The sequence below is a fragment of the Pogona vitticeps genome, chromosome 1 (genome assembly GCF_051106095.1).
Source record: "Pogona vitticeps strain Pit_001003342236 chromosome 1, PviZW2.1, whole genome shotgun sequence".
NCBI lineage: Eukaryota > Metazoa > Chordata > Lepidosauria > Squamata > Agamidae > Pogona > Pogona vitticeps.
This window is the reverse complement of record NC_135783.1, coordinates 47,197,773-47,222,079: the sequence shown is the minus strand read 5'-3', so window position 1 is coordinate 47,222,079 and position 24,307 is coordinate 47,197,773. Positions and strand designations below refer to the sequence as shown.

At 44.4% G+C, this 24,307-nt stretch overlaps 2 protein-coding genes across 17 annotated transcripts in view; both read left to right on the top strand.

Annotated features, from left to right (window-relative positions):
- LOC110074663 (uncharacterized) overlaps window positions 1-11,139 on the top strand; it is a 57,686-nt gene extending 46,547 nt beyond the window's left edge. For 7 of the 9 annotated variants that reach the window (XM_078383046.1, XM_072991799.2, XM_072991817.2 and 4 more), the window contains 8 exons: window positions 359-439; window positions 1,711-1,797; window positions 2,469-2,563; window positions 2,883-2,968; window positions 5,142-5,208; window positions 6,152-6,309; window positions 7,260-7,418; window positions 9,205-11,139. In XM_078383046.1, coding sequence (XP_078239172.1) covers window positions 359-439; window positions 1,711-1,797; window positions 2,469-2,563; window positions 2,883-2,968; window positions 5,142-5,208; window positions 6,152-6,309; window positions 7,260-7,418; window positions 9,205-9,443 — 972 coding nt within the window. In that variant the 3' untranslated portion in view covers window positions 9,444-11,139. The remainder of the gene's footprint in view (window positions 1-358; window positions 440-1,710; window positions 1,798-2,468; window positions 2,564-2,882; window positions 2,969-5,141; window positions 5,209-6,151; window positions 6,310-7,259; window positions 7,419-9,204) is intronic. The other 2 variants (XM_078383047.1, XM_072991806.2) reach the window with 1 other exon arrangement.
- An 8,536-nt stretch (window positions 11,140-19,675) lies between these two features.
- The window catches only part of SLC29A1 (solute carrier family 29 member 1 (Augustine blood group)), a 94,495-nt gene continuing 89,863 nt past the window's right edge, over window positions 19,676-24,307 (top strand). For 4 of the 8 annotated variants that reach the window (XM_020785071.3, XM_072991727.2, XM_072991716.2 and 1 more), the window contains exons 1-2: window positions 19,676-19,807; window positions 22,639-22,723. The gene's annotated coding sequence lies outside the window, so the exon portion shown is untranslated. Of the gene's footprint in view, window positions 19,808-20,249; window positions 20,440-22,271; window positions 22,532-22,638; window positions 22,724-24,307 lie in introns of those variants that run through there. The other 4 variants (XM_020785072.3, XM_072991720.2, XM_072991755.2 and 1 more) reach the window with 4 other exon arrangements.

Below are 24,307 nucleotides of genomic sequence, written 5' to 3'. Positions count from 1 at the left end.
CCTAAGAAGTGGTGAATTGGAAAGCTACTGAACATCATCACACAAGCACACATGGCTTAAAAGCAGCTCTACTTGCTATGTCAGTAAGAAGTTAAAAAAAGTAGGCTGTTCAACATTTTTCGTCAGGCATCAGATGCAAACACTTACTACATCTGAACAAAAGCATATTATTGGCTAGGGATAGTGATTAGGGATAGTACAGATGAAAATGTGTTTAGGGGAAATAATTTCACTCCATTTTGTTCAGTTTTGTTTAATGTAGTGGTAAAATATCTTTATAACTGGAACTGCATTACCTGAAGCTATTGTTGTTTTTAGGCTGCTTGATTTCTTCAACATTTCTTCTGTCTGTTTCCAGGTTCTTCCTAGTAAACTGGAGCTTCAGATGATGGAGGGAACTCTGGAGAGGAAGCATCTATTACAGCCAGGTGGCAAAAAGGTATGGTCAGAGCTGACTGATGTGATGAAGTTGACCATGTGCGTCCCGTATATATCTAATAGCATATCTCTTCATCTGGGCTTTGTTATGCTTGTCAATGAGACAATTCATCAGAATTCATGGGGCTGTCTCAATGTGTCATCAGCCCAACGCATGAGAAGGGCCATACTTTGGACCTGGTTTTCTCAACGGGACTGGAAGATGGTGGTTTGGATGTGGAGGGGCTGATTGTGACCCCATTGTCATGGTCAGACCACTTCCTGGTCAAGTTTAGTCTGTTAGCTTCTTCTCTCTAATAATCAGTAACATCAAACTGGAATCTGATTCTAGCAAGTGGCAAGCCATAGAGTTGTCAACTGAGAAGAAGTGACATGATGACTGAAATCCCGATGCTTTGTTAATGCAAGCAGGATAACATTCAGTTGTTCCTAGCCAGCAATTTATGCCCCCCACGCATGGACTCCATCCCCCCCAACCAGTCCGTGGTTCAAAAAAGGTTGGGGACCACTGACTTAGGCTTTCCACATTCAGCATAAAGATCTGCAGAGGACTCCTGCCTTATCAGGTTTGCTAATCTCAGGACCTCTGAGAGGATGTGCCTGCAAGTTCCTCTTCTAATCAACATGCTTCTTCACCATCATCATCAATTGTGCAATGGTCCAAGTGACTTCTGGATTATAAAGAAAGGGGCTTAATAAATATCCCCAGTCCCTTCCAGCCATGTAGATCACAATTTCAGGTGTAAAGCCTGACCATGGCTCATAGTTTACCCCAGAACAAGAATGGGGAGAAGCAAGAGCTTGCCATGCAAGGAGAAAAGAGAGGAAGCAAAAGCCCAGGCCTATCACTGCTTTTTTTTCAGAATATCAAGCCACATCTATGCCTGCATCACCACAGGATATGTAGTGGTGATGACTAACAGCTTTTCCAACTGTCGAAACACTGTAGATTTTACCTTTGCCACTGTTCTGCTGCAGATAGGAAAGACAAATGATCTGCACAGCCCAACATTTTAGTATGAAGATATGGGGGAGGTAAGAGAAAATGAATGTGATTTTTTATTTCACACTAATGCACACCCTCCTGCTTAGAAGAGCTAGAGCAAATTCTTGAATGGTGACTTCCTCTGTTCGCCTCCAGAGAAAGGCTTTCTTTGAGAAATAAGAACAGGGGAAGGGAGACTTCATATCCATGTAGCTTAGCAAATAGACTTGGAGACAGTCCTAACTTTCACCTACCACAAAGCTGACCTTTTGCTCCTGTTCTGCTAGGCAAACTGCCGCTCCTGGAACACCTTCCATACTGTACTGATGAGACAAACTTTGTGTTTTTACCAGGACAAGAAGGACACACTCAAGGTACTAGTACCTAGTGAAACACAGCATATGGTAGAAATAAGTAATGGGCAAGGACTATCCCAGTTGGTGGAAGCACTCCTCTCCTGTGCCAATTTTAAATTGCTTCCAGTTCATGTATTTTTATATTCTGCAGTGTTAAAACTAGACCCAGTGTTGGATAATCCTATATCCAAATATGTACCCTGTGTATGCACGAAAGCACTGAGTACTCACTCACTCATATATTTCATTTATTTATTTATCAATGTATTTATTCTCCACCAACTAAGAACTTGAACAAGAATGCAAAAAATACAGTCATAAAGCAGTCAATAGAAACAATTTGCAACTACCACTGATAGAATCCTGCAGTGTTATGTTGTAATAAATTAAACCAAGAAATACAGAATAATATACTCCAGTGATTACTTTTCTGCAGCAGTACCATGTAATCTTCCGAGCACATGGATGTGATCTTCCTACTTTCAGACCTTAGTGGCTGTGCCTTTGATGGCCTGCTTTTTATTGTTGCTAAAACCGGTGCCTAGTTTACTACTTGAATAACAATAACTTCAGCATTGGTGCCATGTTCCAGGCCAGAGGGACAGATGTTATAATGAAAATGCTGTTCTGTGTCCTGGCCAGTAACTTTCGAACTCCAAGGACATTACAATTTGCTTTCCTTTGCACAGCAGAGCTCTGCTGTGGCCTTGCCACTGAACCTGTCTGGAGCTGTCTGCGCCCTAGACAAAGAGTATACCAAAAAGAACAACTGTTTCACACTACAGTGAGTAGCCTGTTTTCCACTTCCATACAAGTTAATGTGTACATAGTGCTTTGAACACTTGAAAGCACTAATAAATGCTGTGTAAGGATTGCTGTTGCTGCAAGTACTATTACAAGTTTTTCTAACGGTTGTGGGTAACTTTAGCATACTGGGTTTATGAAGAAGAGGAACAGTGAAATGTCATGCCTTGAAAAAAACATAACTCTTAATGCTTGGAGGACTCCTCCTTTTAGCTTCCAAATGGACATCTGAAGCTTGTGTTGGCATCATATTTAGTACATCAACATGGTAATTTTGCCGATTTCCTTTTGACATCCAGATTGAAGGATGGCTCCAAATACCTCCTCAGAGCACCGACTGAGCCACTCAGGAAAGAGTGGGTTATCAAACTGCAGCAGAACTCAGGTAAGACTATTGTTAAGGAGAGCAACTGTGCAAGGAGTAGGAAGGCCCAAAGTAGGAAGAGACAACTATCCATCAGGGACAAAAAACATCTGGAGGTCTTCATATATCTAGACTGTGACATTTAACCTTCTCCCACAATAGGTCTCCTTGTGATTGCATCATAGTAGAGGGTCAGAAGGAGTGGTTTTGTTTGTTTGTTTTTGCTGTATGCCTGAGTGGGCAACTTGCAGATCTCCAGATGTTGTTGGATTGAAACTGATAATCTCTTAGGGGTGATTAACAACATCTGGAGATCCACATGCTCCCCATTCTTGAGATATATGGTGGTGGTGGTGGTGGTGGTGGAAAGTTTGGACTTGCACATGGGAGATTTTGACTCAGATTCCAGTTTAACTTGAAGGATTCATATCATATGTCTCCTGGTCTTATGTGTAAAAGTGGGGGGGAATGTTGTACCTATGAACTACACAATACATTTCTTCTTTGTGGTCTCTGTGAATGCACACAAATGGGTTATTCTATGCCTGTGCAGGATCTCTTGGAAGTTTCTAGAGCTTAAAGACGTGATTAGTGGAACGTTCCTCCATGGAAAGCATGCTCCACCTGCTTGAAGTCTCCTCAGTTCCTTTTAGCTGCCATTTAGGTCAGACCTATCTCAACATCTAGAGCAACTTTGATCTCTTTTGCAATTTTTCTCTCGTGCCTTTTTAGGCTTTTTCACCTTAATTATTTTGGACATTTCCCTGTGAGATATTTCTCTTCATTTCATTTCTCCCTGTGGTTTCTTTTTCTTTCGTTTCCCCCTTTCCCCCCCTTCGCGGCCCTTTTTTCTCCCACTATTTCTTTTATAGGTCCCCCAGGTCTTTTTAAGCGGTGCGTGTCCTGTGCAAATAAAATCCCATTTGCAGATGGCCATGACTGCTGCCTTTTTTGTTTGGGGGAAGAGCATCAAACCCAGTCTTGCCCTGAGTGCAAAACCCTCTCTAAACTTGCCCTCAAGCTTCATCTCCAATGTTTACATTCATTTTTGTGGGAGAAATCCCTCCAACCACCACCTGTCCCCATGAAGCCTACCTTGACTCCTGTCCCTAGGCAGGAATTGCCTCAATCTGTGTCGAGTCTGACATCTCTCAAACCAAGGGACCAGCCTAAACCTTAGAGGTTGAAGTTGACATCGGCACCGAAGTCCTCCTCAACACAAGCTTGTGGCCAATCTCCTAAAAAGAAAAAGGATAAGGGTGCATTGAAAAAGACGAAGAAATTGTCTAAGCCTACACAATTACCTCAGCCACCACCAGACCTCCCATCGCCCATTCTAGAAGAGTCTTCGAGAGAGGTTCCAGACTCTTTGTTGGAGGTGGAAGATCCTGGCTAGGTTTAATTTTCAGTAATGACCCTCTCGCCCAGTATTGACCATTCAGTGGCTGACGTTCCTTCCAGCCCGGCCTCAGCCCATTCTAGCTCTGCATCTTCAGGGTGGGCAACTTTGGTTCAATTCTCCAACTCAGAGTCTTCTTGACACCAGTCTCCTCCGCGCAAACGCGCTTCAAAGAGACATCATATTTCACCTGATTTGCAAGATCCTTCATATCGTGAAATTTACTACCTCCCAGAGCCTGCCCGGTCTCACCTTCCAGCAGACTACCATGGTTCTTCAGGTGGTTTTTTGTGAATCCACACATCCCACCCATCCTCCCCTCTGTCCATTACTTTGTCATCTTGTTCTAAATTTTCTGACAGTGGCAGACTTTTTGGGAACTGTGGGGACTTCAGGCAGGCGGAGCATGCACTCCACTGGGGGAACGTCCCACTAATCACAAGTCTTTAAGCTCTAGAAACTTCTGAGTGTTCCTGCACAGGCGCAGAATAACCCATTTGTGTGGATTCACAGAGGAACACATGAAGAACCATAGTTACAGGTAAGTAACTTCTCTATTTTTTAGTATACACCTAATAATTAAAAACAGTAATAAAAGAATGCATGTAGCATTTAGTTGAGTGAATCAGAGGGGATCACAAGAGGGTAGATCTGACTGCAGGATCAGGACTGTTGCACTGCAATGTGTGAAATCTTACAATTTGTTTGGGTAGAGAGAGCTCTTTGCACATGAAAGGTATTTTGCACCTGCTGTTAAAACCCTGTCTCTCAGTGGCTGCTCTCCTGTGCTTCAAGGTTTACCTGAAGTGGATTATTTCCAATCAGTTTCCCAGACTGCTCAGGGAATGACCTCTGTGGTTAGGTAAGTACTAAAAGTGAAGCTTGGCTACTGATGGATTAGTTGAGAGCAAGACTGGAATTGTTGGGGCCCATGGAGGTCCTCACTGACACTTGCCCTAGTCACAAGTACATCTTCATATAAACCATTCAGTGTCATTCTGGCAAATATCAAGTTCTGCAACTTTGGAATCTAGACAAAAACCATGGAGAATAGCTTAGGTAGCCTTTTAAATGTTGATTTGCAAAATACTGCTTGTTCCTCTCTTCCTAGAATAAATTTTGGAAAGAAGCAGCTTAACACCAGTTTGAATAATCAGTTGCCATATTTAGGGCCCATCACTATTTTTCCTTTCTATTTGATTTGCTCTTGTCTCTGCCTTTCATGACAATTCCCCACCCACTCCTTATCTGTGTGGCCAAATCCTATTAACATGTGATCTGTTGAATTTTCTTAGCTGCACAGAATTACTCTTGGAGTGGAGGGAACCCTTTTTAGGAAGGGGCTCCAGCAAGGAGGATAAGGTGAATAGAAGGCACCCAGGGCCAAATTGCTTCTGACTCATTTGGCCCCTTTCCCCACTAAACTTAAAAATTGCACGACTTAATTCTTCTCCACACTAATCCACAATATAACAGCTTCCCTGGCTGCAAAGCAGAATTCTTTTCTGTGTAGTAGCTTTCCAGTTTTCTGATAGACTTTTCTCTTAATGGAAGAAGCTTGCTTGTGGGTTGCGGAATACGTGGGGTCCATATCTAGCCCATCTTGTCCCCATCAGTATACTGTTAGATTGAGTTCTAAATAGATAGCCTGACAGCCTGAACCAGGGCTCTGAATCAGATGGGCTGTATTAACTGTGTGGATGAGACAATCTAGGACAAAGACTTACCATAGCTTAGCAGCACAGTCTTGTTGAAGTGGACATTCAAAGAAACAGTTCCATATCTGCTGCTTTTATTCTTTCCAGTGTGATTCCCAACCATGGAGCATCTCAATTCCTGGGCCATCATCCAGCCATTCCAGCCAAGAGCCAAGAGGCTATGGTCCTCCCAAGGTCAAATGTCAGGTTGCAGTTGCCTTATAATACTCAGAGTGGCCCCCTGGATGCAGCAGCATCGGGAGCAGGTGAGGGCTGAGAGTTTGGACCTTCCAGAGGATTCTTTTTAACACCTTTCTCATCGCCTTGGCCTGGACCATGCCAGTAAAGTGCTCCCAGCATCTCCTCAACCAAAGAAAATGCCACTTGTGTGCATTCCCTGTATCAGGTCTTTTCCCCGTTGCAGCTTTCTTAATCAATTCAGCTCCCTAGGGCTCCCTAGGAGGGGATTGCCAGGGTGGTGGAATCTTTCTCTGCCACAGAGCCCTTTGCCTAAACTTGCTTGCCAAGAAACTCACATTCCACTGTCCTAGCCAATGTGATCTCCAGGAGCCAGTCCAACAGAGGGAAAATGTGGTGAGGGTGCAGATACAAACACATTAGTTTTAAGCAGGTGAGGAGATCTCCCGTCCTAGCTGCCACAGAAGCAGCTTCTGATAGGAGGGTGTTACAGCAAGTAGCCTCTCTCTCTCTCTCTCTCTCTCTCTCTCTCTCTCTCTCTCTCTCTCTCTCTCTCTCTCTCACACACACACACACACACACACACACACACACACACACACATCTTTTCAAAGATATGCTTTGATTGTATTTCTGCACTGAGCAGGGGGCTGGACTTGATGGCCTTGTAGGCCCCTTACAACTTCACTTTTCTATGATTCTATGAATGCCAGAACTCACACCAAACAGAAAAGAGAAGTTTGATCACTTACTGGGAAGATTCCTTTTGATCTGGTATGAAGATGGCACTCAAGCCACACCCCAATAAAAGTGGCACAAACCTCCCAGGAATGCTGGTTCAAGTGTTTTGGGAGTTGTAGTCTAAAAAATATATCAGCTGAGCATTGCTTCAGTCTACCCAGCCAAAGGACAGAAATCTTGTCCTCTTGTTCATTTCTCTATACTTCCTGAGCTCCTTGAGACTTGTCTGCTCAGCCATTGTGAGCAGACACTTCATTTATCCTGCCTCTCTTTCTAGGAAATGTTCACAGATCTGCTGCCACATATAACACAGAGCAGAGTCTAAGGCATTGTTCTACCACCGCGTCTCCAGCTTCACAAGACCGTTACATTTCTCTGGAAGACGACGACTGTGGTCTGGTGACAAACAAGAGACGGTCATATTCTTTTACATCAGGTACTTTCTTCATAACTGTGAAGGAGAATATATTACAGGCTAGCTTGGGGAGAGGGGACTTGTGTCACCGTACCTTTCTGTCCATTTGTACCAAGAGGTCTGTGAGCTTCTTCATTTGTTCATATCAGCCTTTTCTAGCTGTCAGATGCATAACCTTCTATTCGGGACAGCATAAACGTCTGTGACTAAATGTAGTCTATTATGACCAACATGGTATCATGATGCTATTTTTGTTGCCTGGCCTCATAGTTGCAGCTAGAAGTCAAGGTTCTTCTTAAAAGGACAAGATATTGCTTAACATCACCACTAGATGTCAGGAACACACTTGGGCATTCACATTCACATTTCTGGTTCAAACAAGAGTCCTATGGCCTGTGATGTATATTTTTTTAAATGTTCTAACATGTTTTATCTAGTCTCAGTTTTTGTGGACTGTAGCCTTAGTTGATCAGATGCAGTGAGCTGAAGTCCACAAAAGCTTCTCTTTAAGGTGCCACAACACTCTGTTTTCTTTGTGGTACAACAGATTATCCTGGGGCTTTCCTAGAAACATCTGAAGTTGCAGGTTACTGCTGACTTAAAGAGATATGTGTTAAAAATGTAAGCCACTTGTGAAGGGTGATTGATACTGATGTAAGTAATACACCCAGTCATTCAGATCCCAAGATATGCATTCTTCTATAAGACAGTCCTCCAATAAAAAGAAGTAAAACTGTTCCAGTGTGGCATTTGCATGCTTATATATCCCAAGATGTCTGTTCTGAGAAGCAATGTCAGTGGCAGTCTTGGAAAAGCAGCTTGGTCATGCCTGCTTTACGAATGGTAGGAAAATGGAATGTTGTGCTTCAGCCAATACTGGATGGGAGCCAAAGAAACTAGAAAGAGCCAAATTCAGCTGAGAGCTAGGAATAAGTAACATTTTAGATTGCAGTTCCAAGAATTCTCTAGTCAGCACAGCTACATTTGGCAGGTGCAGTCCAGGACCTAACTGTCTTAACCAAGACATTTAGGAATTTAGTGGCTAGAATTTTGAATTGCACCTAGCTGCATGGAGAATGCCAGCAGTTACACAATGGTGAGGGGAAAATATGCTGATGGACAAGGCAGCCTAATATGTATGTGTCATTCATATTTACAGATATGAATGATATAGTTGCCTATCTGAATATCATGCAGATATAAATGACACAAACTATTCTTTCACTTATTCCAGAAATGGGGTCTGACCCATATAAACTATAAGTTCAAATCATACATCTTAGTTCAAAATCATGCCCTGTCTGAATCCCCTGATTTAACGGTCGGATGAGGAGAGCTCACACAGCATAAAAGCAGCTTTCCCACTCTGGGGCCCATCAGATGTGCTGTAACTCCTATCATCTCCAGGATGCACAGCCATTGAGCACACTAGTTTGAATGATGGGACTGATAATCCAATACATCTAGAGCAGTGGTTCCAAACTTTAGATAACCCAGGTGTTTTTGGACTGCAATTCCCAGAAACCCCAGCCAGCATACCAGTGACAAGATTCTGGGACTTTCAGTCCAAGAACATCTGAATTACCCAAGCTTGGGAACCATTGATCTAGAGGATCCTGGATGATTAGGAAGGGCTCCCATAAAACATCAAGTTTATTGATCCAGCAACCAGTGATTTCCTGACCTGACACTAACTTTGCTGTATCAAAGGAAGACTGATGCGCATTTTCTGTTCAAATATTCCTATCTAACATCTTCCAAATGTACTCCCCCCCCCTTCTCTCTCTCTCTCTCTTTTCCTTTTCAGCTACATACCAGAAGATCACCCCTCTGTCAGTGTCCAAAGAATCTCTGGGAGCTGGCAGTAGCTACTCTGTCACTCTTTACATTGGAGAACAGGCAGCTCCTACTCCCAGGCCTCGCTGCCATTCATTCATCACCACCCCTAGAGGGATCCAAGAGACCTTAGGTGGGAGAAGCCAAGATGACTCCATTCGTCAGAAGAACAAGTCGGTTTTCAGAAAGTTCTTTGGAAAGAAAGACTGAAATGCCAGTTCATTCCTTCTCCTCTGAAAGCCTCCCCTCCCAAAAAAATTGGGGGGACCTAGGAGGCTGCATGCAACCACTGAACCTTACTTTGATCACCCAGTCCTGTTGCCTATTTATGGCCATGGTTCTGCTGCACCTGTTTACACTTTTTATCTCGCTCTCTAGAGGCAGAAGTGGTTGAGATAGGCCCAGCTCAGTGAAACAATTGCTTAAACCTCTTTTTAATATTTCATCTATTCAATCCAGCCCCCAAAGGGAACCCCAGCTGAGGAAGTTCAATGTCAGAGAGCCAAACAAACAAAACCCTTCATTCACACCATGACCAGGTGGTGTAGTCCAGCTCTACAGGAGCCCTTTCTCTGTATGGGCAGAACTCTGTCTTGCTTGGCATACAAATTAAGGGAGAAAATCAGGTAATGCATTCCTAGGCACATATATATTAATACTGTATTTGTACTCAAGTTAGGTGGGAAGTCACATTGCTTCACGTCCTTTCTTTAAAAATATGTGTGTGGTTCATGATGGGATCAAAATGAGAGGACAGGGTGAAGCTTCCTTCGTATGCATCCAAGGAATGGAATGTACTGTATACTCTCATAGGCTACCAGCTTTCCTCCTCTTTTCTTCTTCTTTTTGTGCTCGATCTTGGCCTTTAATAACAGGTATGGACATGGGCAGAATGGCCAAAGTGCCGTATAGATGAAAAATTCAGAAGACAAAGGGAAGGAGAAAGAAAAAACAAGGGGGAGAGAAAGAGACATTACATGGGTTTACCTACTCTGGTTCTAGCACTGCCAACTGCTAGCATCTAGACCCAAGATATTTACCACTAAAGAAATGTGACCTTTTTTTTAAAAGTTGACCTTCCATGTTCTTTAGCACATCTGCAGATTTTGGTGAGTGGTAATGTGCCTCACCGTTCTGTGGAAAGCCTCATCTGTTTTTGTTTTGGGGTTTGCGTTTTTTCGCTACTGCAAAATACTACCACCACATAGGGCAGACTACACTCAAAGGTTGTTTTTTTTTTCCTGCTATGTAGGCAAACCTGAATTAGGCCTACAACAAAACCTGAACACTGGTGGCTTGTGGTCCAAGTGAGGCCGGAGGAGGGAACTTTACCCTCAAAAAGCTAGGTGAGGGGTATCCCCTGCTTGGACTAAGCAGTGTCCCAAAAAGTAATTATTTGGGGGGGAAATGTGTACAGCATTATTTTAGAATCATCATATATCTCACACAAGACAAGATTAAGCCTGGTGGATGCTATAGTCAGCACTGTAGAATTTTTATTTGAGAGGGCAATCTATGTACTTACCTTTTTACTGTTAAAAAATACAGTATGGAACACTCTTTCTGAGACAGGGCTGTCTTCGTCATTCTGCTTCCTTCAGCGTTGTGTTGTTCCAGTGCAGTAGCAGCAGCAGCAATTAAAGCCTGTTAAGTAGCCTGTTGCATCTGCCTCAGAGACATTAATACCACTTAAGAACACTTGCTGGCTGGCTGTGTGCATCATTCAAAATGCATTAGAGTTAACTGAGTTACATTTTAACTGTCAAGCAGTTAACTTCTTGGTGAGCTCAACAGTGATCTATGCACGTACAACGCTCTGGTTAAAAGGATAGCAACTTTTGTGCCACCCTTCCAAAGGGCATAGATTAAGTGTACTTCTTGTTAAAGATTATTGATCTGTTTGTTACATTTGTGTCCTATCTTTCCTCTAGTGGAGTCAAGCTGGTGTAAGTGGGTCTCCTCCTTCCATGTTAATCGCAACCCATGAGGTAGGCTGGGCTATGAGAGCGACCAGCCCTGTGCCACACTGAGAACTCCCAAGCCATGGTTCAATATCCTAACCGCTATGGCACATTTTCTAGCATGGTGCCCTCTGTATGTTCAATGTAGCCAGCATCGGGCATGCTAGCTGGGAATGATGGGGTTTGTTTACAAAGCAATATCTGATAGTGTTACATGCCTTTCTCCTCACACAGACACAGACACAGACACACACGCACGCACACACACACACACACCCCGAATGCAGGTTTCTTAAGAAGTGGCTGAAGTATTTGGAAGCTGGAGCTGAGTAGCCACGTAAGCTTTTTTTGTACCTATTAATGTTAGTCAGTGACACTTATTTCTGGTGTTGGGAAGGGGGCAAAGTTCAAAATGGCCAGGCTTTTCAAGGAAGATATGACAAGTGTGGAAAGGGCAGACTGGCTTGCCTTCTGGCTTCTGCTACAAATGTCCCCTGACCTTGCATTAGGCTTGTGAGGCAGAGAGTTCTTGCCACATCTTCCAACATCTGCTGCTGTGTGGAAAGAAAACCTCAGTTCACATTTAGACAGCTGTTTCTCTTGCTTAAGGCGTTCTCCTCCCTGGATAAGGAGCCTGTCTATTGCTATGCTTCCCATATTCAAACCATGAAATAACTAGGATGCTCCAGTTGGCATATCAATTTTAAGTCTCCAGGGAGACTCCCTTTTGCCTTGTGCTCCTAGAAAATCAATATTGTCATCATCATTTATTTTCATGCTGCTTTTCCCCACAATTACACTCACAGAAGCACACAGCATGTTGAAATGAACAGCGATAAATACTAGTTTCAGGAACTGGACAGGAACCATTACAAATATCCAGAGTGTTAAGTAAATATCAGCCAATCCATAACAACGATGTGAACAAAACTATGCAAACAAACTGACCTAATCCAACAGGACAGAGAATAAAAGCCCAGGACAGAAATAAAAATACATGATACAGATTGCTCAAGTTTCATTCCCCAAAGGCAGTGGGGAGTTCACTAATAACCTGAACATGCCAGTTGGCAGCTACACCTCTCACTCGTGGACATAATTTGATCTGTGGTATCAATTCTGCTTCTTTCCTTTCCTATTTCATACTTTATCTTGGAGGCTGGCCAGTTTAATCACTCTGAACACAACGTCCCAAAAGTAAACACTGTACTGCCTGAATGCCACGAGCTAGAAAAAGGGGAGGAAGCCTGATGGCCAGAGGGGATTCAAAGTGGCCACTGACACTGACACAACTTCAGCATTGTCTTGTAATTTTCATACAGAAAATGGGTATGAATATTATAAATGGCCATACATGATTTGAATATGTTTGTGTTCATCAGGTGTAAGAGTTAAGTTGAGCCAGACATCCTGGAGAGCGAAGTCAAGTGGGCCTTAGAAAGCCTGGCTAACAACAAGGCCAGTGGAGGTGATGGCATTCCAGTTGAACTATTTAAAATCTTGAAAGATGATGCTGTTAAGGTGCTACATTCAATATGCCAGCAAGTTTGGAAAACTCAACAGTGGCCAGAGGATTGGAAAAGATCAGTCTACATCCCAATCCCAAAGAAAGGCAGTGCCAAAGAATGCTCCAACTACCGTACAATTGCACTCATTTCACACGCTAGCAAGGTTATGCTCAAAATCCTCCAAGGTAGGCTTCAGCAGTATGTGGACCGAGAACTCCCAGAAGTACAAGCTGGATTCCGAAGAGGCAGAGGAACTCGAGACCAAATTGCTAACTTGCGCTGGATTATGGAGAAAGCCAGAGAGTTCCAGAAAAATATCTACTTCTGCTTCATTGACTATGCGAAAGCCTTTGACTGTGTGGACCACAGCAAACTATGGCAAGTTCTTAAAGAAATGGGAGTGCCTGACCACTTTATCTGTCTCCTGAGAAACCTATATGTGGGACAGGAAGCAACAGTTAGAACTGGTCATGGAACAACTGAGTGGTTCAAAATTGGGAAAGGAGTACGGCAAGGCTGTATATTGTCCCCCAGCTTATTTAACTTATATGCAGAATACATCATGCGGAAGGCTGGACTGGAAGAAACCCAAGCCGGAATTAAGATTGCCGGAAGAAATATCAACAACCTCCGATATGCAGATGATACCACTCTGATGGCAGAAAGTGAGGAGGAATTAAAGAACCTTGTAATGAGAGTGAAAGAGGAGAGTGCAAAAAACGGTCTGAAACTCAACATCAAAAAAACTAAGATCATGGCCACTGGTCCCATCACCTCCTGGGAAATAGAAGGGGAAGATATGGAGGCAGTGTCAAATTTTATCTTCCTGGGCTCCATGATCACTGCAGATGGAGACAGCAGCCCTGAAATTAAAAGGCGCCTTCTTCTTGGGAGGAAAGCGATGACAAATCTGGACAGCATCTTGAAAAGCAGAGACATCACCTTGCCAACAAAAGTCCGAATAGTCAAAGCTATGGTTTTTCCTGTCGTGATGTATGGAAGTGAGAGCTGGACCATAAAGAAAGCAGACCGCCGAAGAATTGATGCCTTTGAATTGTGGTGCTGGAGGAGGCTCTTGAGAATCCCCTGGACTGCAAGGAGAACAAACCTATCAGTTCTAAAGGAAATCAACCCTGAGTGCTCACTGGAAGGACAGATCCTGAAGCTGAGGCTCCAGTACTTTGGCCATCTAATGAGAAGAAAAGACTCCCTGGAAAAGACCCTGATGTTGGGAAAGTGTGACGGCAAGAGGAGAAGGGGACGACCGAGGATGAGATGGCTGGACAGTGTCTGCGAAGCAACCAACATGAACCTGACACAACTCCGGGAGGCAGTAGAAGACAGGAGGGCCTGGCGTGCTCTGGTCCATGGGGTCACAAAGAGTCGGACACGACTAAACGACTAAACACACACAACACAAGAGTTAAGTGGCTGAGAGCCTCAGCAATGAATTGGTGAACCACCATTTCATTTCTCTGTCAGCAGTTACATATCTGTTAGCATGCCATTCAACAACCATTCTGCATTATGGGGCCAATTAATGTCAAGGCACAGCTTTCCCAATCCAGAGGCCTCCAGAAGTTCTAGAACACAACTCCCATCACTTCAGAGGATGGGAGCTGTGTCAAGCACATGTTGAGGACACAGCAGGGAGGGAGAGAAGCTGACAAGATTGGGTACTTGAGCCCTAAGGGTATTAGCAGCATTAATTGTATGATTCCTGATTTTAAGGTGCATAAGAAGAAGAAATGAGATTGTAAATCCATACTCATATTTTAAAGAGTACAGAAAGGGAGGCTGGGCCAGAATATGAGGAAAATCAAACTTGGAGCCGCTGGCAATGAGCAAACACAGCGATACACCTGCCTAATCTCCTCTTGCTGGAGGCAAAGGACCTCTTCAGCAGCTCTTGAAAGAGAAGGCGGCTGCAGAATGGAAATCAGAGCTTATGTTTACGCTGAAATTGGCACTGATTTCCTGGAGAGCTGGATACCGCTCAGCTTGAAAAGTCTGGCCTCTTGGCAGCCAGGGGATTTAATTCTCCTCTGTATTAAATACCTAGTGAAGATTGCTTGGCATGACATGTTTCCAGCTGCAGCCCCTTTCTTCTGCCTGAATAGATAGAGAAGGGGTCGATTATAAGAGGCACAATAGGTCCCTGAATGTAGAAAGCCATGGATCTAGGAGGGCAGCAGATGGTCTGAAAGACCCAGAGATAGCCACCTCAGGCAGCAGATGCTGGGGACAGGTTGGCAGTGCCTCACCCTCTCCTCCTGAGTGTCTTAAGCTAGCCCACTGCCCTCAGGAAGGGTGGAAGTAGCTGTCCCACCCTCAAAGTGAGATTCAGTCTTCACTCCAGTTGGAGTGCATGGCTGGAGTCTCAGTCTGCAGGGAGTACACAGGGATGGGGGAGACCGCCTTGCCCATTGCTTCAGGCAGCCAAACAACCCTCCATGGAGATGGCTGCACCATAGATTCATAGCTTCTTACTTGCACTGTTCTGAATCCCAACTTGACTAGATAGTCTGTTTCAAAGACTGGCTGGTATTCCTTTTCTGAAAGGTCAGGAGAGGAACTGAGTGTTACAGCTGATACCCTTTGAAAGCCTGCTTTGAAGGAGAGTCACAGAGGGGAGACAAGCTGCTGGCAAGGGGGACATTGAACCATTTCCTCATCCATAATTTCCTCTTTCAAATCACCCCTTGACCTTTTGCCCAGAGTTGAGGGAGGAGGCTTTTAACTGTGTTTGTTATGCAGAAAATATTTCAAATGGGTTGGGAGGCACATGGCTGCAGTTGTATACTCATGCATGTAAAAGAACTGGAAGAGTGTAGAGATTTACAGTCTCTCCCAACATGGTGGCTGAGAGAGGTAGGAACTGTACTCCAAGCCAGCTGGAGAGCACAATGCTGGGGGAGGCTGTGTTTGCAATGTTTGCTGGGCTGTCTTGGGAGCTATACTCAAAAAGGTAGCTGTACCCAGTTCTAATAACAGGCAGTTCTGGAAAAGTAGAACTTTTCCAATATAAATATCTTTGTGGATGACCACCATCCATTGGGAGCATGCCTTGATGCTAAGAAAGAACTGGTGCTATTTGTCTCGTCTTAATCATATTTTCTCCATGCTCTGTCTAGTAAAGGTTTTCTGCAAGAGAACACTTTTGGATATTGTTTTAAATTCTAAATTTGCCACTTGTCTTATTACCAGAGCATTGCTGTATGCATTGCTGTGTAATCAGCTTTAGTGCAGACAAGGCCTGAGGACACCTTAGCAAGTGAAAATATATAGATTCTCAGAACAAATGCTACATACTATAGCTGCCACAATGCCTGACAATTGGGACAATATGAACTATAACATTACAGAGCAGGGGAAATGCCCTGCTCATTTCCATGGATAAGACTGCACATACAGCCTCTGGCCTCCTAGTTTAAGACAGACTTGTGTATCAGATCCAGAGGGGAATCAAAATGCATAATATTGGGTTTTGTAGACCAAAATTCGAATCTAATATAAGTTTGTTTCTAGTACACAGAGCCAATCTGCCTGGGTCATGGCTGTCCTGCATGGCCAGGTGGCCTCGTGGCACAGTGGTTAAAACGCTGTACTGCAGCTAAAACTGTGCTCATGACCTGGGGTTCAAATCCCAGGTAGCCGGCTCAAGGTTGACTCAGCCTTCCATCCTTCCGAGGCTGGTAAAATGAGTACCCAGCTTGCTGGGGGGGCAATGTGTAGCCTGTGTAATTAAAAATTGTAAAAACCGCCCGGAGAGTGCTTGTAGCGCTATGGGGCGGTATATAAGTCCAATAAATAAATAAATAATATAAATAAATATTCGAGTTCAGCCTACTATCTGCTCTAGGTACCAGCACTGATTTCTGAATATCTGATGCAATTTTAAAAAAGGTCAGCCTGAACTTGCACACATTCTCTCTCCCCCAACCCCACCATGTCTTTATACATTTGAAATGAAAAAGAAGGACTCCTAAAACAAACAAGATTTCTGTGCAGATCTGGATTCTGGCTGTCTAATTTAGTAATTCAGCAGTGATGAATTTATGCACAGGCTAAGTAAACTGCCATGGCTGGGGGCTCAGATTATGAGGGGACTCTAAAAATTACATGCAGAAAAACAGAGACACATTAGGAGGATAATGTTGTGGGGCCTCTCAAATATGATACAGTATATGTGAGAACCCAAGCATCTAATAACATTGTCCTGAATACTGTCCAGAACTACTGACTCCAGAAGCAGTCCCCTCCTCTGGTCAGGATTTTCTGGTTTAAATGCTGCAAAATGGAGTTTCCCAGTTACAAATGTGGGAGGAAAATATGTCATACAAATCAAGCTCCCTTCTCCCAATTAGAAGGTGACGGATCAGGAGAGGATGAAGAGAAATTGCCCTTTGCTGCCATTTTTAAACAAATTTTGCTCCAATATGATTCCTCAGGTTCCTTGGCTTGGGAAGAACAAGTAGCAGTGTGCAAAGTTGTTGAGATATTGTGCTGCCTTTTGATCTACTTTCTTTGAGCTGCCTTAAACTGGAAAAGAGAAGACACTGGTCTAATTCTGCACCACTGCCATCTAATCTAAGAATCTGCCCACACTGAGCACTTGTTCAGCTTTCTTTGTACCCATGACACTGGGACTGCATGCCAGTGTCTGCGCAATCCAGGACTGAGATTTGTATCGATAGAATCAGCGTGGGACAAAAAAAAAAAAACTTGATTGCCAGTGTTTGTTTTTTTTACACCACTGTGGGAAGTGGTGTATTTTTGTTATGTTTGGCTCTGGATTGCTGCAGGAGAGGATCTGCTCAAGTAGACACTAGGATGGCATTGTTTTATGCTGATCCACACACTTTGTAGGCACATGTCATCTGAAGGCATTTCCTTAGGGGCATGCTTCTGCAGGGTCAGTCTCCATTCATCTGCAGCAGTTTCCTTGGGATATCAGCTGGTCCTTCAGAAAACAAAACCAACCTTACATGGTTAAATAGGCAGATCAGTAAAAACATCAAGGACTGAGCACATAGATAGGTAAAATAGGGGAGGGGAGAGGAGAGAAGTGGGTGGGGTGATGGTGGCAAAGTTAGCCAAAAGAGGAAAGTGATCAGTTTTGGGATGGGGATATCAGGGAGTAATTCTGGGTGTCTGTGGACAGGTGGCACCAGTGCATCCCTCCCCACATGTGGAAGGACAATTCAAGTCTGCAACAACAAATACTAGAATGATCCAGAGCAGCCCTAGAATAACCAATGACAACACCAGAGTATGGACCAATTCTAAAACAGACTGGTCTTGGAGGTCTCGGCTAGGGAGCATTTAATGGAGACATGGGCAACTTCAGTGACTTTAGGGGTCAAATTTTCTGCCTCCCCAGGACCCTCTGAGAGTTGGACAAAGCATTGAAAATTGCAGAAAACATGCGCAAAACAAACAAGCAGTTAGCTTCAAAAAAGTGCTAATGCAAAATATCTAGCTTTGAATGTATGGTATTTTTGGTGTTAAATGTGGGAGGGGAGCTGGACTTGCAACATATTCTTCTGTGGTGTAGTAGAAAGAGAAATGGAGTAGGAATCAAGAGATCAGGATTAAATTCCTTGGCTCATCTATGAAAACTTACTGGGGGAAGGAAAGTGGTAAAACCACTCCCTAAATGTCTCGTTTACCTTGAAAACCTTATTAGGGTTGCTATAGATCATTTCTGACTTGAGGGCACATAATAACTGGTTCCTGGAGTACATAAGCAAAACAAAAATAAAGAAGACAACAATGCTGTGGCACCTTAATGTGAGCTTTCATGGACAAGTCCACTTCCTCACATCTTTGGTAGTGGTCTTATCCATGAAAGCTCACATTAAAATATAACGGTCTTTAAGGTGCCACAATGTTTTTGTCTTCTTTATTTTTGTCTTGTTTTTGCCTGTTTTGCTAGCATAAAGTAACACGACTACCTCTTCTAAAAGACAGTTTGTCCCTGGAGGCTTCCAAGAATGGCAACTTGCACACAAACAAGCCCAAAAGAAAGGGAGAGCTGGGAGTCACCAGATACAACCTTGGGAGCTGCATTTTGCCCACCCCTGATTTAACTGGAAATGCCAAGGGCCAAGCTGGGCAGCTTGGGCATGCAAAGTTTATGCTCTTCTATGCCCCTTCTTGAAACAGCGACCAGAAAGTCCCATTTGCTCAGTTTTAGTCTGGGAGTGATATCTGTCTTGTTGGATCTAGAAGAGCCTCTTTGGATTTCCTTTGCTCCTGATTTCCGGGAAGAGGAAGTAGCGGGAGCTCAAGCCTCTGTTGCCCAGGCACACTGGCCTGAACGTCACACGTTGAGCAATTAGATAACCAAAGCCCCTGGCCAGTTTCTGAGGGTGAGATCTTTACTTGGTTCAGGATCTGTGAGTCATTTGTGCTGTTTTTAGTGTCTCTCTTCAAACTCTGCTGGTGGAAGCCCTGGGCCCCTATCGCCTTCCTCAACATTAATTTTTTAATTTTAATTGGCTTCCCCAATTTCTTTTTTTTTCTCCCCCCCTTTTTTTCTGTAGTGGGGAGAGTGTTGACAAAATTAAAGAGGCCACCCTTTAGGAGAGAGGACGAAATATTGTTGTGCGTTAACACACTTAACACATTTGTTTCGAGGTGAGTATTGGTAAATCAAAACCCAGTTCTCCTGACACTTGCTATGTCCTCTGTAGTTACTGTATACATAGTAGCCCCATCTACTTATTTGGAAACTGGCAGGGGTCCGTTTTTGATCCCAGGCTTGTATCCTAGACTGAGGACTACGAGAGAGAGGGATCACCTGGAATAGGGAGGGGCGGAGGAGGTGTCCTTTGCAGGCGCTCAAGGGCGCTCTAACCCTTAACTGGTTCCGTCGAGCGACGCCCTGCCTCGCCTAACGGGTCACCCTCAAGGGCGCAAGGCGCGAGCGAAACGCCGCCGCGACGCCGGCCATGGCAGAAGCAGCAGCAGCGCCGCGCGCGCCTCCAGGGAGCCCGGGGAGCGAGTGAGCGCGCTCGGCCGGGGAGAAAACGAGACTCTCGGCGGGACGCGGGAGCGGCGAGTGGCCGGGCCGCCGAGGCGCAGGGAAGCCTGGCTGCATGTAAGCAAGCGCGGCCGTGCTCGGCAGCCCAGGCAGGGCGCCCGGAGAGGAGCTGACAGAAACTGTAAACAGAGAGGAGGCGGGGAAGGCGCGCAGCCCGCCTGGGGTAGCGCGCGCGGACGGGCGGGGGGGGGGGAAGAAGGTGGCGGCTGTGGAGGCTTCGTCCAGCTGGGCTTGACTTGACTTGCTCCGTGCTTTCGGGGGGGGGCATAGTTTTCTCGCGCGGCCAGGCAGACACTTGGGCGCGCTCCCGAGGCTCCGAAGTCGCGGCTTCCCAGGCGGCGCTTGGTCCTGGAGGAGCAGGACTTACGCCTCGGCGTCGGCGTGTGCCCCCGGCCACATGTTGTTATCCCGCGGAGAAGCCCTGCGAGGCCCGACGGCCGGGGGCGCGCGCACGGGCTTCCGCTCGGCTGCCGGGAGGGAGAGAAAGTTCCTCAGCCCTAGAGGAGGGGGATCCGCTCTCCCGAGTCGCCTCCCTGCTGCCCCTCTTTCAAGCCACAGCCGGCTTGCCGGCTTTTTTCAGTGCCTCCCCTGTTTTTTGAACGAGGAAGTCGGGGAGGGAGAAGAGAGTTATGATCCTAAAACTTCCTGTTAGAGCAGTAGGACAGTGGAACCAGTTACCTCGGGAGTTGGTGAGTGCTCCGACACTGGAGGCATTTAAGAGAAACTTAGACAACTACCTGGCAGATATCCTTTGAGTTGTGTTCCTGCATCGAGCAGGGGGTTGGATTGGATGACCTTATAGGCCCCTTCCAGAGTCATTATTCTATGATCCCTATTTGTGGCTAGTGGGCACATCCCAAGCAGGGTTGATGTTGGGCCACAACTCCATTGAAGCCCTGACACTTGGATGTATTGGCTGCAGCTTTCTCGCAGTTGTAGATAAACAAGGTCTGGGGAGCTGAGTTTGGGAACCACTGGTTTGAATGATGAAGATGTGACCTTGTCTTGCCCTTGAACTCTCTTGGGTTTTACTACAGAAAGTCTTAAAGGCTTCCTAGAGCTCCAGGGAGATTTTATCTGGTGATGCTTACTACTTGATTTGGGAACATTCAATTATCTCGCTGAAAGGAAAATCTATAGGAGGAGTGGCACAGAGCCAGTTTAAGTGTCTCATCCTAGTTGTTCCTTGAATGTGCTGCTGTGATCTCCCAATTTGTATATCTCCCTTTCCTCTTCTTCTGTAGGCTTCAGCTTGTTCTCATCCCTCTTAGATGGGGGAATAATTATTTTCTGATCCTAAATCTCTACTTCTTCCCACTGCACAAGTACTATATATTTTTGTTGCCTTTCTAAGTGACAGATCTTGTATTTCTCTGACCTGTTTGGAAGAGAGGGTATATTAAAAATCCCTCTTGGATGCTTTGTTTTAGCATCTTACTGTACTCGTGCATAAACCTCATAAGGAACAGAGTTGCACATTGTCACTCAGAAACTTGCATAATGTATAATCAATGCAAGATAAAGCCCTCCCCCCATTATATATACATTACACTTTGCATTCTGTGAGCATAAGATGTGGCATACTTGCAGCAGGGAGACAGATTTTACATGCATTAAGATACAGATAAATTTTTGACTGGATCTTCACTGCAGACATTCATGTTGACTAAGCAGTATGCCTTTAGATCAAATGTCTAAGCTGTGTTTTGAGTTTGCACATATTTCTAATCATAGCCTAATCTTGTGTAGACTGTCTGTGTGTACTGGGATGTTATGTCAGGCAGGTGTACAGAGAGCAGGGTTTGTAGGTTGCTTTGTCCTTGATATTCACTCTCCTGGCCTAGCAGACTGGCTATGTGTACAGTTCTCCAGGTCCTCAAGGTCGGAGCTAAGAATGTAAACCTTTTAATTGTGTAGCAGTGTTGAGGCATGCTAGCACGGCCATCTCAATGTATTCCCTTTCATCATCCCAAGAGCCGGAGCAAAGCAGACCCTGTGGTGCTAAAAAGCTATTTGTATTCCTAGGTCAATGATATCATGTTGTGTAAGTCAGAGGTGGAACTATGCCAATTTTAGGCAATCTGGGCAGGAAACGAAGGTGCAAGGGGGCAATTGGTAGGATTATATAGCAAACCACAGATTGTTTATATGCTTTGCAGTGATTTGGATGAGGTAGCCCTGTGAGAGAGGAAAGGACAAGGGCAAGAGAAAACACAGAAGCATCCTCTTTAGCTTCTGAGGATCTGCTTAATAAAGGATGCTATTGTGGCTCTTCCTCCCCACCCTCTGCCTCCTGCCATTTCGCTTCAGTTCTTTCAACACCTTCCTTTTCAAGAAAGTTTCCAGAAAACATTTCCATTACACATGTTATCTTTTTGCTCTAAAAACTAGGTGTACGTACATACCTTTAATAAGGTTTAAATGCCCATGTGTGGCACCGGTCACGTTTTGTGGAGTGAGGTCAGAAAAACTGCATTGGCTGATTTACATGTGACCTTGGAAAACGTCCCAGAGCCTCTGCCTCTGCCTAACATTTCCCCTCCGTGCTTGGTGAGGGGACTTCTGTGCTATAGCAGCAGGCTGAGTGACTGCATCCAGCAAAGACCTTTGACAGCTCTTTTTATGAAGGTGCTGGGAGGATGCTTGTCACGAAGAGCTGCAATGTTGTTCTGTTGCTCCAAGTACTGAACTGGTATCTTTAGGAGAGGTGTTTCCCTTGAAAGAGCTTGGGATACGATTGATGGCAACCATGCAGCAGCTAGTAACAAATAAGCAGTGGAGGTGGGAAACACAGAACTAATTTACTGTGCACATCACAACTATTTTTATGCAAGTGGCCACAGTGTCCAGATGCAAAACTAACCTCTCCTCTTTCTCTTCTTCACCAGCAAGGATTCTGCACTTGATGATGCCAAGGATGTGTTGGACCGTGGCTCCCATCTGGTAGAAGCCAGGTTGAGGAAAAGTGCTAAGGTAGATCACTTGTGAGCATCTCTCATGCAATTTAAGCCATGTATGAAATGTTATTACACTGTTCATGAAAGGCATAATGAATACTCAAAGGTGTAGATTCAGGATTTTGAACTGAATATGGAAAGGAACTACTTGTCTTGTGCTGCTTTTGGGAAAGTTGTAGTATTTGTTGTTTTCTTGTTGGATTTTGCTTGAATTATAATGGATGAAATCCTGTTGTGTAGTTATCAGAGAAGGCATAACTTTTAGAGGCCCATTGCCTAAAGTTAAATCTCCATGGACTTTATCTGTTGCTTGCTGAGTTCTATAATTTTTGTATACAGGATTTAAGCCAATGAAAAATAAACAGGAAGAACAACAACCAAGTCTTGTGTCACCTTAAACACTAACACATTTGTTAATAGTACAAGTTTTCATGGACTATAATAGAGTGTACTAAAAACTGTATCCTTTGTGCTCTCTGTACACCATGTAAATGGCTTCTGCCCCTTCACAAAGTCCACCTTAGAAACTTTCAGATCTAGCTCTGGCTATTCCTTAATGGGCATGCACAGTGCCTGCTATTTCAAGCAAATTCCTGGGGCTTTAATTGAGTGAACACAAGTGTTTGCACAAGAGAAAGTTTATACAGTGGTCCTGTTTGTTGGAAGGGCCAGTTGTCTCCATATTGCTGTTTCCCATCTGATATCAGGCTATGAAGAATTTCTTGCATAAGCCTATTCAGTTATCTCAGAGACAAGGTAAGATTGTATTTCATTCCTGACAGCTTACTCGTGCTGTAGTGGAACCAAGGCTCACAGGGTCACAGTTCTAGGAGTTTTCAATCAACAATGCTGATGATGTCACCTCTCACCCTTCAGTCCCATCTCTTTGAGACTGACATTTCCCTGCTGTTATGGGAAATATTTTGGACTTGAATAGGCAACTAAGTAGCCTCAGTTTTCCAAAAGACCTGCCCCGGTAAAGATGAAAATTCCTAAAACTCGTTCATTGGATCAATATGGCTATCTGTATTTTTGGACTATTTCTAGGGGGTTTGGCTATGGAAATTGTCATAATGGCTGCTCATAATCTTTGCCACTGCTCTCATCAGCTCTTGAGAATGTAGATTTGACCACTGGGAAAGATGTGTGATGCAGTGAAATAGCAAACCAGTTGCTACCTTCCTTTCCAAAATAGATAATGCGCTTTTTAAAAAAGTTGGTTGCACCTGGAGACCTTTTAAAGTGGGATGCAGCCTGTTCTTTTTGCTGAGGTCCATGTTCTCTTAGAGGCTTTGGGGGATGGGTATGCTGGCAATGGGCAGAGACAGAGGTGGTCATGAGTAACACCAGAGGCAAAACTGGGTAGGATCAAAGCAACATTGAGTTTTGTAACAGTGCTGGATCATAAAGTGTGGTTTCTTCTTCTCTTTTAACCCTTTCTCTACAAACTACACACAGTCATTGTAGGCTCTGCATTCAACTAGGACAAGTTATAGTCCTTGATCCCCCACAGTATCCTCTGTGTAGGTGGTCCTCCTGTTTGAGCAGATAAGTCATCACCTTCCTAATCACCTCCCAACTATTAGGGCTAGGGGTTTAA